This window comes from Lepus europaeus, chromosome 10 (genome assembly GCF_033115175.1).
Source record: "Lepus europaeus isolate LE1 chromosome 10, mLepTim1.pri, whole genome shotgun sequence".
In the NCBI taxonomy this organism is placed as follows: Eukaryota; Metazoa; Chordata; class Mammalia; order Lagomorpha; family Leporidae; genus Lepus; species Lepus europaeus.
In genome coordinates, this window is record NC_084836.1 from 6598159 (window position 1) to 6612992 (window position 14834).

At 43.9% G+C, this 14834-nt stretch overlaps 1 protein-coding gene across 2 annotated transcripts in view; it reads right to left on the minus strand.

Annotated features, from left to right (window-relative positions):
* EP300 (E1A binding protein p300) overlaps positions 1-14834 on the minus strand; it is an 86782-nt gene that overhangs the window by 39983 nt on the left and 31965 nt on the right. The window contains exons 3-6 of one of the 2 annotated variants that reach the window (XM_062202790.1): positions 12337-12513; positions 9029-9290; positions 7768-7881; positions 6391-6636 (exon numbers count right to left, since the gene is read on the minus strand). In XM_062202790.1, coding sequence (XP_062058774.1) covers positions 6391-6636; positions 7768-7881; positions 9029-9290; positions 12337-12513 — 799 coding nt within the window. The remainder of the gene's footprint in view (positions 1-6390; positions 6637-7767; positions 7882-9028; positions 9291-12336; positions 12514-14834) is intronic. The other variant, XM_062202791.1, reaches the window with a different exon arrangement.

Here is a 14834-nt window from a genome sequence, read left to right on the forward strand (position 1 = left end):
TCCCATGTAGGCACCAGTTCGGGTCCCGGCCACTTCACTTCCAATCCAGCTCTCTGCTGTGGCCTGGGAAGGCAGTGAAGGATGGTCCTTTGGGCCCCTGCACCACTGAGGGAGCCTATCCTGGCTTCGGATTGGCTCCGCTCTAGCCGTTGTGGTAATTTGGAGAGTGAACCAGCAGATGGAGGACCTCTCTCTCTGGCTCTACCTCTCTGTGTAACTCTTTCAAATAAATAAAATGGATCTTAAAAAAAAAAAAAAAAAAAAAGTCAATGCATGGATATGGGTGTTGTGGCACAGCTGTTGCTTGCAATGCCAGCAATGCCAGAATCCCGTATGATCATGGGTGTAGTCCTGGCTACTTCACTCTTCTCCAGCTCACTGCTAATCCTCCTGGAAAAGCAGTGCTAGATGGCCCAAGTGCTTGGGCCCCTGTGCCTCCATGGGAGATCCTGATGGAACTTGTGGCTCATGCCCAGATGTTGCGGCAATCTAGGGGGTGGTATACCAGCAAATAAAAGATCCTGCACTCCTGTTCCCCTCTTCTCTCTAACTCTACCTTTCAAACAAACAAATAAATAAATAAATCTTAGAAAAAAGTCAATGCATGGTGAACAAAGAAAGGCAAGATGGTTTCTAGATTAGGAGACAAAATAAAAAAAAAACAAGGTTGACCTTAGGGGCTAAGTGGAGAAATCTAAATACAGCACATACATTATATGATATCACTGAAGGAAATTAAGAGTTCTTAAGTGTTATAATTATAGAAAAGAATGTCCTTATAATGAGGAGATAGGTGCTGAAGCAGCAGTGAGGAGTCACAAAGACCCAAGTCCACATAGAAATGTGAAAAAAATGAAAAAACATTAGCACATCTAGCTATGTACAGGGTCTATACTGGACTATTCCTTTTTAGAAAGGTCTGAAAATTTCAAGATAAAATTCCTGAGAAAAAATGTATTCATGTGTTAGAAATGGGAAGTAGAGGCGCCAGCGTGCTGTAGTGGGTAAAGCTGCTGCTTGCAGTGCTGGCATCCCATATGGGTGCTGGAATGAGTCCTGGCTGCCCCACTTTCAATCCAGCTCTTTGCTATGGCCTGGGAAAGCAGTTTAAGATGGCTCAAGTCCTTGGGCCAGTACAATGTGGGAGACCCAGGAGAAAATCCTGGCTCCTGGCTTTGGATAGGCGCAGCTCTGGCCATTGCGGCCATCTGGGGATTGAAGACCCCCCCTCCCCCTCCTCTGCTCTCTGTAACTCTGCCCTTTAAGTAAATAAAAAAATCTTTATATATAGAAAAAGAAATAAATGGGGAATAGATACACCTTAACACCATCTGCCTTGACCTAAGATTTTAAATCACAGTTGGGATATATACACACATTTTTTTTTTTAATGTCCTTAATTTTGGGATGTATTTTCTTCCCAGATTTCTAATTAGATATCCAGTCCTTTCTGTTGCAAGGGATTCCAACAGTATCAACAAATATGACCTGACAGCACTAACATTTGAGGTCTAGTCTTAGAAAAATGTCAAAAGCATGCACTTTAGGTTGCTGTAACAGGAAATATATAGCTTTTGTGAGGCTAGTGTTGTGGCACAGTGGGTTAAGCTTTGACACCAGCATCTCATACGGGGGCTGGTTCGCACTCCAGATGCTTCACTTCCGATCCAGCTCCCTGCTTCTGCAATCAGCAGAAGACGGCCCAAGTGCTTGGGCCCCTGATACTCAATGTGGGACACCCAGATAAAGCTCCTGGCTCCTGTTTTCAGCCTGGCCCAGCCCTGGCTATTGCAGCCATCTGGGGAGTAATCAGCAGAGAGAAGATCTCTGTCTCTCTCCTTCTGTGTAACTCTTTAAAAATAAATAAATACCATTACATTAAAATACAGTTGGGGGCTGCCAATGTGCTACAGTCGGTTCAGCTGCTTGTAACATCAGAATCCCATATTGAAGGGCCAGTATGGGTCCCGGCTGCTGTGCTTCCCATCTGGTTTCCTATGGTCTGAGTACTTGGGTTCCTATCACCTACCTGTGAGTGGATGGAGTTTCTGGCTCCTGGCTTCAGTCTGGCTCAGCCAACTATGGCTGCTGCAGTCATTTGGGGAGTGAACCAGTAGATAGAAGATTCTCTCTCTTTCTGACTTTCCTTGTCATTCTGCCTTTCAAATAAACTTTTTTTTTTTTTTTAAAAGATTCATTTATTTATTTGAAAGGCAGAATTAGAAAGGGAGACAGAGGGAGAGTCAGGCGGGGGAGGGGGACACCTTTCATCTGCTGTTTCATACCCAAATGGCTCCATCGGCCAGGACTGGGCAAGGCTGAAGCCAGGAGCTACACCCAGTCTACCATGTGGGTGCAAGGGCTCAAGCACTTGGGCCATCTTCTGCTGCATTCCCAGGCTATTAGCAGCGAGATGAATTTGAAGTGGAGCAGCCAGGATGCCAACCAGCACTACCCTTAACCTGCTGTGCCACAGGTTAGCACTGTGCCACAGTGCTGGTCCCTCAAATAAACTTATCTTTTAAAAGAAATTAAAAAAAAAAACAAAAAACAAAAAACAAAAAAAAAACACCCCAGGGCTGGCGATGTGGCCTAGCAGGTAAAGCCATTGCCTATGCAGCACCTGCATCCCATATGGGAACCAGAGTCCTGGCTGCTCCACTTCTGATCCAGCTCCTGCTAATGTGGCTGGGAAAGCAGCAAAGATGACCCAAGTTCTTGAGCCCCTGCACTCAAGTAGGAAACCTGAATAAAGCTCCTGGCTCCAGCCTGGCCCAGCCCCAGCTGTTTCGGCCATTTGGGGAGGGAACCAGTGGATAGAAGATCTCTCTTTCTGCCTTTGCCTTCCCTTCTCTGTAACTCTTTCAAATAAATAAATAAATGTTTAAAAATAAATAAATAAAAAATTATGGTTCCCTCATCGCAGATTTAATTCTACATATTGAAAATAACATAAAAAATTCCAGCACTGAACATGTACACTTTTTTCCTTGTCATCATTCCCTATAAAACAATATTACCACTATTTACATTATATTAAGTATTCTATGTCATCAGAGATGATTGAAAGAATATGGGGTATGATGTAAGCAGGTTATCTACAAATGCATAATTTTATATAACGGACTTGAGTATCTATGGATTTTGGTATCCACAACAGTTGGGGGGTTTAGTTCTGAAACTGCCATCCTTGCCACCTCCAATACTAAGGGACAGCTGAATTTTCATTTTAAATAGTAATTAAGTACAGTGAATACTTCACACATTGCTACAGAAAGAATTCATTACCAAGAACAATTTCAGAACAAAACACAACATATTAAAAACCATGAACATAGTAGTGAGGGATATCTAAATTTTAAAAAATGTTTTAAGAGAAAAACACACTGTAACATTTAAAAAAATTTTGGCACGGAGCTGGATTGGAAATGGAGCGGCCAAGACTCGAACCAGCTCCCATATGGGATGCCAGCACCACAAGTGGATGCTTCATCTACTCACTACAGAGTTGGCCCCAATGTAAAGTTTTTATTTTAAAGATTTATTTATTTATTTGAAATGCAGAGAGAGGAGAGAGGCAGGCTGATAGATGGATATGTGTATCTCTTCCATCCTCTGGTTCACTCCCCAAATGGCAGCAACAGCCAGGACCAGGCCAAAGCCAGAAGCCAGGAGCTCTCTATCGGTCTCCGACATGTGTGTCAGGGGCTGACGCACTTGGGCTATCTTACCCTGATTTCCCAGGCGCATCAGCAGGACGCTGCATTGGAAGTTGCACAGCCAAGACTAGAAGCAGCACTTGGATTGGGATGCCAGAGTCTTAGCAAGTGGCAGCTTATCCTGATTTACAACAATTCCACCGTCCACTCCCATACAAGTTATATTTTTTCATTTGAAAGGCGGCATTCTAGAGAGAGAGAGGTAGAAGGGAAAGAGAGAGAGACAGCGAGAGGGAGGGGGAAATCTTTGATTCCTCAATAGCCCCAAGCAGCTTGGGATAGGCCAGGTCAACAGAATTCAGGAATTATATGTGGGTGCCCCATGGCCCCACATGAGTAGGAGGGATACAAATACTTGGGCCACTATCAGCTGGACTGGAGACTGAAGCAGGGGTCAATATGGGGTGCAGGCATCCCAAGCAGTGGCTTAGCCTGCTGCATAAGGTCAACTCTGACTTTTTTTTTTTTTAATTTATTTGAGAGGCAGAGTTACAGACAGAGACAGGGAGAGAGGTCTTCCATCAGCTGCTTCACTCCCAGATGACCGCAACAGCTGCAGCTGAGCCAATCCGAATCCAGGAGCTTCTTTCAGATCTCTCACGTGGGAGCAGAGGCCCAAGCACTTGGGCCATCCTCTACTGTTTTCCCAGGCCATAGCAGAGAGCTGGATCTGAAGAGGAGCAGCAGGGAGAAGAAATGGTACCACATGAGATTCCAGCACTGCGGGTGGAGGTTTAATCCGTTACGTCACAGCACTGGTTCCCTCTGACATCTATTTTAATAAATGTCTCAGAGGCTAGTGCTGTGGCGTAGTGAGTAAAGCCACCACCTGCAGTGCTGATAAACCATATTACTTCTGATTCAGCTCTCTGCTATGGTTGGGAAAGCAGTAGAAGGCCCAGATGCTTGGACCCCTGCACCCACATGGAAGACCCGGAAAAAGCTGGTGGCTCCTGGCTTTGGATTGGCCCAGCTCCAGCCACTGCAGCCATTTGGGGAGTGAACCAGTGGATGGAAGACTTCTCTCTCTTCCTCTGCCTCTCAAATAAATAGATAAATCTTTTTTTAAAAAAATAAAGTGCATAAGATGTTTAACTGCCTGGTAGCAAAGGAATGGTTATAAAGCAAAATTTTCATCACACACAAGCAGAGAAATGAACAGACCCAAAATTAGGATGCCAGAATCCTTCTCATCCTCTTTTGCTCTTACTCCTATCTTAAGAAGAGGTTAGGCTTTCAAGAAATATCAGTTGTTGAAAGGGTACACTGGGGGCCAGCGCTATGGCACAGCAGGTAAAGCTGCTGCCTGCAGGGCTGGCATCCCATATGGGAACCAGTCTGAGTCCCGGCTGTTCCACTTCCAATCCAGCTCACTCTCTCTCTGCCTCTCCTTCTCTGTGTAACTCTTTCAAATAAATAAATAAATCTTAAAAAAAGGTACACTACTCCTCCTGATCAATCATCTCCATTAACAGTAATTTCTCTGCATGCTACAAACCTCAAACCACGACACAAGTATTTCTTTTCTGATGTTTAAAACACAAGTAGGGCCAGCATTCTGGTGTACCAAGTGGGCCACTGTTTGTATAGCTTGCAGTTTGAGTTGGGGCTCCTCAAATTCTGTTCCAGCTCTCTGCTTATGAGCCTGGGAAAACAGTGGAGGACGGCATGAGTGTCTGGGAGATCCAGAGCTCTGGGAACCTGGATTTGTCTTAGGCTAGTCCCAGCCGTTGTAGAATGACCCAGTGGATGGAAGGCTGATCTCTCACTCTGACTTCTGAGTACAGTATATTAGAAAAAAGAAACCTAGAAATCCCAATGTCCAACTGTAAAAGACTGTTCAATGAATATGTATATGAAGTATATGAAGATGCTTCCAAAAGTTCATGGTCCAAAGTATTTTTGAAAACCATGCATAGAGCCGGCGCCGCGGCTCACTAGGCTAATCCTCCGCCTTGCGGCGCCGGCACACCGGGTTCTAGTCCCGGTCGGGGCACCGATCCTGTCCCGGTTGCCCCTCTTCCAGGCCAGCTCTCTGCTGTGGCCAGGGAGTGCAGTGGAGGATGGCCCAAGTCCTTGGGCCCTGCACCCCATGGGAGACCAGGAGAAGCACCTGGCTCCTGCCATCGGAACAGCCCGGTGCGCTGGCCGCAGCGCGCTACCGCGGCGGCCATTGGAGGGTGAACCAACGGTAAAAGGAAGACCTTTCTCTCTGTCTCTCTCTCTCACTATCCACTCTGCCTGTCAAAAAAAAAAAAAAAAAAAATAAATAAATAAATAAAAAAAAAAAAAAGAAAACCATGCATAGTTTTTCATGTTATTTTCCATAAACTTTTCGAAGACTCCTTGTACATTCAAAAGGATATACTGTGTACTGAATATCAAAGTATCTACATAGTGTTAAAGATATGGAATCATGGGATCCCATTGCTGCACATGTAAACGCATATATGCAAAAACAGATCAAGAAAAATATACACTAATGGCAGCTATGATCTGGTAGATAAACTTTTAAGGGTTCTTATGTGTTATAATCCAAAAATTTTGGAAAATTACCATGTAGCAAAAGAAAAAATAGATAAAAAGGTAAAATAAGGACTTAGTCCAGCATTTACAGATGTCATTTACACACACAACTGACATCACACCCATTACCAGGACACAAACTTACTCATGTTGCCCATGGGCCGCATGCCTTGGGGAGACTGCCCAGATTGCTGATTCTGTTGGCTCTTCGCTTGCACTTGGGGTTGGGTCGGCATCTGATTTACTTGGTAGGGTAGTCCAAGAGCTGCATAGGCTCTTTCTATAGAACTGGGATCAATCTGACTGACCGTGCTTAGGCTGGGGGTAGACTGCTGACCCACCCCTAGAGAGCTAGGGTTTCCTAATCCAACAGGTGCGCCAGTCAAAATTGCTAGAGAAGACAAAAGATAGGGATTAAAGTTGGTTTAGAAAGAGAGACTAACATGTTTGATTAAATTTCAAAAAAACAAAATTATTGTTGTTTGGTTATAAAACATCACAGTACATGTATCTTGTCTCCCACTAGTTTCTTAAAAATTTTTTGTAGATATAGAATTGCTTGATCAAAGGGGATTTTTAGTGTAAAAACAACATACAGCTTCTCACAGTCAACTGTGTATGCATATCTTACAGTCACATAAATGCCACCAGATAGCATCATTTCTGCAAATGTGATAGGAGAGAAATGGTCCCTTTATTTATTATTTCAACAGTGAAATTCACTGGGTGAATTCTCAAGTGAATTTCCTATTCCTTTTATTATTTTAAAAAGATTTATTTCAAAAGCAGAGTTACAGAAAGAGAGGGAAACACACAGACAGAGGGAGAGAGAGAGATCTTCCATCTACTGACTCACTCCCCAAATGGCTACAATGGCCAGGTCTGGACCAGGTCAAAGCCAGGAGTCCTCAACTCTGTGCTCAGGTCTCCCACACGAGCGGCAGAGGCTTCCACCGCTTTCCTAGGTATATCAGCAGGGAACCAGGCTGCAAGTGCAGCAGCTGGGACTCAGAACGGCACTCATATGGGATGCTGGCATTGCATGACGCTGCTTAACTCACTAGGCCATAATACCAGGCCTTCCTATTTCTATTCACATAGGATTACTTGACTTTCCTCTAAGTGCTTCTTTAAATCAGTCTCAATTTTCTATTTAAATAATTTTAAACTATCTTGAGTATTTAGATCACAGGTACCAAACAGCAACTTGTTTAGTGCCAGAACAATAATGCTGAAGTTTCCTTGCACTTGAAATGTAGCATCAGCTATTATTTTTTTTAAATAAAGAATGAATTTGAAAGTTCTTGGGTCTTATTTTAGCTATTAAAGCAGTTCAATCTATTCATTAATATGAGGTTAATGGGAAGAGGAAAAACCAAAATAAACATTCCTTCAACTCAGCACATTTCATTTTCATTTAAAATAGCACCAGGTAATCACAAGTATTTCACATCATCAAGAAGTACTCTATCTACATTCAGAGTACATTAGGTATAAAACTTCAAAAGATTTTATGACTTACACTGTTGATTTCTCTTATCCCCAGCATTTTTGAGAGGAAGACACACAGGACAATCATGCCTTGTACAGTTCTTCCAGTGTGAAATGATTTGTCGAGAAGATGCACAGTGTGCCACTAATGAAAAAAAAAAAATTGTCCATGAATAGGTTATATACTCGCATTACTAGCTAACTTACTGATTATTTAACAGATGTTACAAATGTTAACTCATGTCACCTTCCTAACATCCTTACAGGTAGCTCTAATTAATACTCTGATTTTAAAATTAACAGGCAGAAAATCATCAAGCTATTTACAGAAAATCGGTCTCCCTTTATAACCATTTCCCCCCAACATGCTACATGACCCACATGCTGCTGAGTGGACACATTCTAACCCAAAGTTACGACAGACATAGACAGGCCTATGAAAGGATTTTAATGATTCCATACACAAACTGTATTAAACTGGGTGAAGTTAAATTAAAAATAATCATATATAAAGGATGCGATGTTGGGGCAAATCAAATTCAATGAGGATCACCACAAAGAGGGAAGACCTTTAACCCTTCCTCTGCTACCATATCCCTATAAATTCCTAAAAGGATACTGAATTTTTATTATTTCCTAATACACAGTTAAGACAGACATGACCAGTAAAGACATCAGAGTAACTGTATGTTTACTGTATGCTTCTCTATAATTGCCAAAAATTGTATGCAGCCAAGATGTCCTTTACCAGGTGAATGATAAACTGTGGTGCATCCAGACAATGGAATTTTAAAAAGCTTGAGTTATAAATGATACACGAAGTATTATACACATTTAATGTACACTTTTTTTTTTGACAGGCAGAGTGGACAGTGAGAGAGAGAAAGAGAGAGAGAGAAAGGTCTTCCTTTTCCTTTGGTTCACCCCCCAAATGGCTGCTACGGCCGGCGCACTGCGCAGATTCGAAGCCAGGAGCCAGGAGCCAGGCGCCTCCTCTTGGTCTCCCACGCAGGTGCAGGGCCCAAGCACTTGGGCCATCCTCCACTGCCTTCCCAGGCCACAGCAGAGAGCTGGCCTGGAAGAGGAACAACCGAGACAGAACCGGCTCCCCAACCGGGACTAGAACTCAGAGTGCTGGTGCCGCAGGTGGAGAATTAGCCAAGTGAGCCATGGCACCGGCCTTAATGTACACATTTTGATGAGTTTAAACTACATATGTGTATGTTTGTAACATCATAACCACAACCAAGGTATCAGACCTATCCATCCCTTCATCCAGTGGGCCCACTCACCTTGGCAGGACTTGCCTGACTGGCAGTGCGTCATGTGGTTCAGGACATTCTTCATGGTGCGACAGTGGGGAAGGTTGCACTGCCTCACTTCTCCATTAGCCTGTTCCCGGCGCTGGCACTTGTGTGCGTGTAAAAGGAGAACAAGCTGCTGCTGAATGAGCTTGCGTTTCTCAGGGTCAGCTGTGTGTGCTCCAGAACCCATTCCTTGGGCAACTGGAGTCACCAGGCCCGGTTGCTGCACCTGCGGGGCAGGTTGTTGGCCCTAAGGGTTAGAATGATAAAGACACTTAATGTTATGTGTAATGTACTAACTCCTAATAAACAAGGACCTAGATATTTAAAATTAAAATCTCTCTTGCTGATTTACAATATGCTACATTTTCAAATATAAACAAATGATAGCTCCTACCATAAATAAAACTCAATTTAGTAAGAAAGTAAAAAGCATCACAATGTAATTAATCACATGCACAACAAACTGAACAAAACCAAAGAGAAGGGCATGGTAAATCCCAGTGGGAGAGAGCAAAGCAAGGAGGTGGTAGCATGATTAGCAAGTCCTTGCCAGGTTTTTCAAGAGCAACAGTGGCAGTGTTACGTTCAAGACTTAGGATGCCCATATTCCATGAGAATGCCTGGCTACTCTGCTTTCTTTTTTAAAAGATTTATTCATTCATTTGGAAGTCAGAGCTACACAGAGAAGGAAGGGGGGGAGAGAAAGAGAAAGAGAAGGGTCCTCCATCCACTGGCCCATTCCATAATTGGCTGCAACCACCAGAGCTGCACCAATCCAAAGCCAGGAGCCAGGAGCCCCCTGGTCTCCCCTGTGGGTGCAGGGGCCAAGGACCTGGTCCATCCTCCATTGTCCTCTCAGGCCACAGCAGAGAGCTGGATTGAAAGTGGAACAGCCGAGACTCGAACTGGCACCTATATGGGATGCTGGCACTACAGGCAGTGGCTCTACCTGCTACACTGCAACGCTAGCCACTACTTTGCTTTCAATCCAGCTTCCTGCTAATATGTATTCTAGGAGGCAGCAGATGATAACTCAAGAACCTGAGGGCCGGCGCCATGGCTCAACAGGCTAATCCTCTGCCTGGGGCGCCGAATTCTGTCCCGGTTGCCCCTCTTCCAGGCCAGCTCTCTGCCTGGGAGTGCAGTGGAGGATGGCCCAAGTGCTTGGGCCCTGTACCCACATGGGAGACCAGGAGAAAGCACCTGGCTCCTGGCTTCGGATCAGCACAGTGCGCCGGCCTAGCGGCCATTGGAGGGTGAACCAACGGCAAAAGGAAGACCTTTCTCTCTTTCTCTCACTGTCCACTCTGCCTGTCAAAAAAAAAAAAAAAAAAAAAAAAAGAAACTGAGTCCCTGCCACCCATAAGCAAGACAAGGACTGAGTTATCAGCTTCTGGCTTCCTTATGGCGTTTGAGGGGTGAGTTAGTGGACAGAAGGCCTCTGTCTCTGTTTCTTTCTCCCACACTTTCTCCTCCTCCCTCTGCTTTTTGAATAAAATGAAAATAATTTTTTAAAAAGGATTTACTTATTTGAAAGAGTTACAGAGAGGGAAGGAAAGACAGATCCTCCCATCTGCTGGTTCCATCTTCATATGGCCACAATGGCCAGGGCTGGGCCAGGCCGAAGCCGGAACAAAGGAACCAGGAGCCTCATCCGGGTCTCCTTTGTGGGTGGTAGGGGCCCAGGCACCCAAGCTATCTGCTGCTGCTTTTCCCAAACCATCAGCAGGGAGACAGTGTGGAAACAGAGCAGCCGGGAATAGACCTGGTACTCAAATGGAATGCTAGCTTTGCAGGCAGCAGCTTTACCTGCCATGCCAGAATGCTGGCCCTGATTTTTATTGTGCTTTTTAATTTATTTGAAAGTCAGAATTAGAGAGAGAGAACTTCCATCCACTGGTTCACTCCCCAGGTGGCCACAGGTGCCTGGGGCTGAGCCAGGCTAATCCAGGAGCTTCAGCCAGGTCTCCCATGTGGGTGGCAGGGACCCAATCACTTGAGCCATCCTCCACTGCTTTTCCCAGGCCATCAGCAAGGATGTGGGCCAGAAGTGGAGCAGCCAGGAATCAAACTGGTGCCTATAAGGGATGCCAGTGTCACATGTAGCAGCTTTACCCAAAACATCACAACACTGGCCTAGGTCTCTTTTAAAGACCGGCCCTGTGGCTCACTAGGCTAATCCTCCACCTGCGGCGCTGGCACCCTGGGTTCTACTCCTGGTTGGGGCGCCGGTTTTGTCCCGGTTGTTCCTCTTCCAGTCCAGCTCTCTGCTGTGGCCCGGGAAGGCAGTGGAGGATGGCCCAAGTCCTTGGGTCCTACACCTACATGGGAGACCAGGAGGAGGCACCTGGCTCCTGGCTTCAGATCAGCGCAGTGCACCAGCCATAGTGGCCATTTGGGGTTTGAACCAATGGAAGGAAGACCTTTCTCTGTCTCTGTCCAAAAAAAAAAAAAAAAAGAAAAAAAAATTATAAATAAATAAATAAAAAGATCAACGAGAAGCTTGTTGGTAGACAAGGCGTGTTTTGGGTGGGTAGAAAATTAATTTTTTTGTAAACTCTCGAAGAAATTTAGTTTTCAATTTCTGAAGACATAAATAATATGGCTTTATTAATATTTACATCTCTAGTACATAGCTGATTATCTGAAATAAGGGCAGTGAACATGTAACACAAAGCAAAAAACAAAACATCTGAAACAAATAAAATTACTTAAATCAATTTTTTTAAAAAAACGGAAATTACTCAATAAATTTACAACAAGAAATGGAGCTATTTTAGAAAAATATCAATGTTAGAAGCTTCTGAAAAATTTTCCATAACAAAACCACTGCTTGTAAGTATAATTTAATGGGTCAATTTAAAAAATACAGAAAAATAATAGTATATAACTTTTGAGACAGTAGTTAGCTTTGTGTAGTATTTACCAAATAAAATCAGGAAGTATGGTCCCTGAGAGTTGGAATCCTGTGTGCCAGCGTCCTTCTCCCAAAGAGAAAGGTTCCACTGTCCTATCCTTCAGAAATGCTCACCAGCCAAAGGTACTCAATGACAGAACCCTATAACTTCATGATGGCAGCACACATGGCTCTTGTTTGGATAAGCATTCTTACTGATCATGACACACAAGAACAAAGTACCATATAAAATGAAGTAAACCACAGGTTCACAGGGGTCATCTACTAAACTGGGTTCCTCATGGGTAAAAATCCTAGTATGTATAGAAGGTGCAAAAAGTAACACAACTCATTTGTTAAAACGCCAGTTTGAGACAAGTCTGTAATTAGCACTCACCATGTTGGGCATTCCTCCTCCGGGAACACCCTTTTTATCCATTGCAAATGGAGATAAACTATTTGGTAGTACAGTCTTTGTCTGAATCTGGAGACCAAGGCCACTGGCTCCAATCTGCTGTCCAGAACTCTGAGTATATGGGGAACCATAAGGGTTGGGGTTGCTCATCATTCCCATCTAAGAGCAAGAAACAAAAAAAAATTTTATTCCTCAGATTAGAGTATTCTCTTCCTTGTGTCACTATTCTCTTCCTGTTCCCTAATTATAAAGAAAATTTTAAAAGAAATCCTCTGCTGGTATCAGAAAACATATAGTATGATTGTATCTACTAAACAAGGTTTGTCATTCCAGTCCATCAGAGCAACACACATGGTATTTATGGACTTTCATTCAATGTATAAATCACGACTAATTCAATTCAGTTCAATACCATTTAATCCTAGACATTTTATAGTTTGACATGTCAAAGCATTTTAATGTGTATTTCAGCATTTTCTTTATGTAAAAGATAGAAAATTGGTGGTTTGTGGGATTTGTCCTTTAAAGAAATATATTTATTTGAAAGGAGGGGAGAGACAGACAGAGATGGAAAGATCAATCACTCAGCGAGGTTCCATCTTCTGGTTAGCTCCCCAGATTGCCCCAACAGTCTGGTCTGGGCCAGGCCAATGACAAGAGCCAAGAATCTCAACCAGGTTTCCCATATAGGTGGCAAGGAGGGGCCCAAGTCCTTGTGCCATCATCTGCTGTCTTCCCAGGTGGATTAGCAGGAAAACTAGACTGAAAGTCAATCAGCCAGGACTTGAACTGACACTCTGATACAGGATGACAGCATTGCAAGAGGTGGCTTAACCTGTAGTGCCACAACATTGGCCCCTCATTTAGGAATAATGGCAGTATTTATAAATCTTTTTTTTTTTTTAAGATTTATTTATTGATTTCAAAGTCAGAGTTACACAGAGGAGAGGCAGAGCGAGAAAAGAAGTCTTCCATCCACTGGTTCACTCCCCAGTTGGCTGCAATAACCAAAATCACACTAATCAGGAGCCAGGAGCTTCTTCTGGGTCTCCCATATGGGTACAGGGGCCCAAGGACTTGGGCCATCTTCTACTGCTTTCCCAGGCCATAGCAGAGAGCTGGAATGGAAATGGAGCAGCCGGGACATGAACTGGCACCCATATGGGATACTGACACTGCAGGCGGTGGCCTCACCCACTACACCACAGCGCCGGCCCCTATAAAACCTTTTGATTCTAAATTTAGGTAGACTATGCAAAAAACTCTGGACTCTTTACCATTCTTTTCTATTTTAAACCTAGCAGTTCTATTTCTTAAGTCTTCTGCTTAGTCCTTAAAGTAATTTGACTTTGGAGCCAGCACCATAGCATAGTGGGTAAAGCTGTCTAGTACGATGCCAGCACTGGTGCCAGTTGGTGTCCCAGCTGCTCCACTTCTGATCCAGCTCCCCGCTGAAAGCCTGGAAATGCAGCAGAGGATGGCCTGAGTGTTTGGGTCCCTGCCATCCATGTGGAAAACCCAGATTAAACTGCTGGCTTTGGGCTGGTCCAGTACTGGCTCTTAGGGGGAGTAAATCAGTAGATCAAATATTTCCGTGTCTCTCTCTCTTTCAAAATAAATAAATAAATCGGGAAAAAAAAAAAAAAAGAACAAAATATGGCTGGTGCTGTGGCATAGCAGGTGAAGCTGGCGCTTGCAGTGCCAGCATCCCATATCAGCGCCGATTCAAGACCTGGCTGCTCCACTTCTGATCCAGCTCTCTGCTATGGCCTAAGAAACCAGTGGAAGATGGCCCAAATGCTTGGGCCCCTGCACCTGCATCGGGAACTCGGAGGAAGCTCCTGGCTTCGGGCTGGCGCAGCTCTGGCCATTGAGGCCAATTGGGGAGTGAACCAGTAGATGGAATTCCTCTCTCTCTCTGCCTCTCCTTCTCTCTCTGTTTAACTCTCAGTTTTAAGTAAAATAAATAAATAAATCTTTAAAAAAAAAAAAAGGTAATTTGATTTTGTAACCCCTATGTACTAAAAAAACTAGCTTCTCTTCTGAATTTATGTTAACTTCACTTGGAGCCATCATAATCATTCTCCCTCTCTCAATTTCTCCTCCTGTCACTGTCAAAGTTCAAACCCTTTATCACTGCTTGCATACACTGTATGCAACAGTTATGCCTGCCTCCTGTATTCAACTCTCTAGTAATAAGGAAACAAACTAAGGTAAACACCAAGAGCTTCATGAGGCCTGACTGCCTCTCCATGGTATTACACTAGTCCTTGTACATATGACTTGTAAATGTAAAAACATCCTGCTTCTTGGGCACAACTTTTGCTTGAAGCTTTCCCTGTCTGCAACTGAGCAGATGCACACCTCCTTTCCTATTCTGCTTCCTGACGCTAACCTGTAAGGAAACAAACGGCAGTCACTGTAATGTCGCTTTGTTGTTCATTTAGTTACGTCACAACCAAGAAGCACCTGTGATTCTA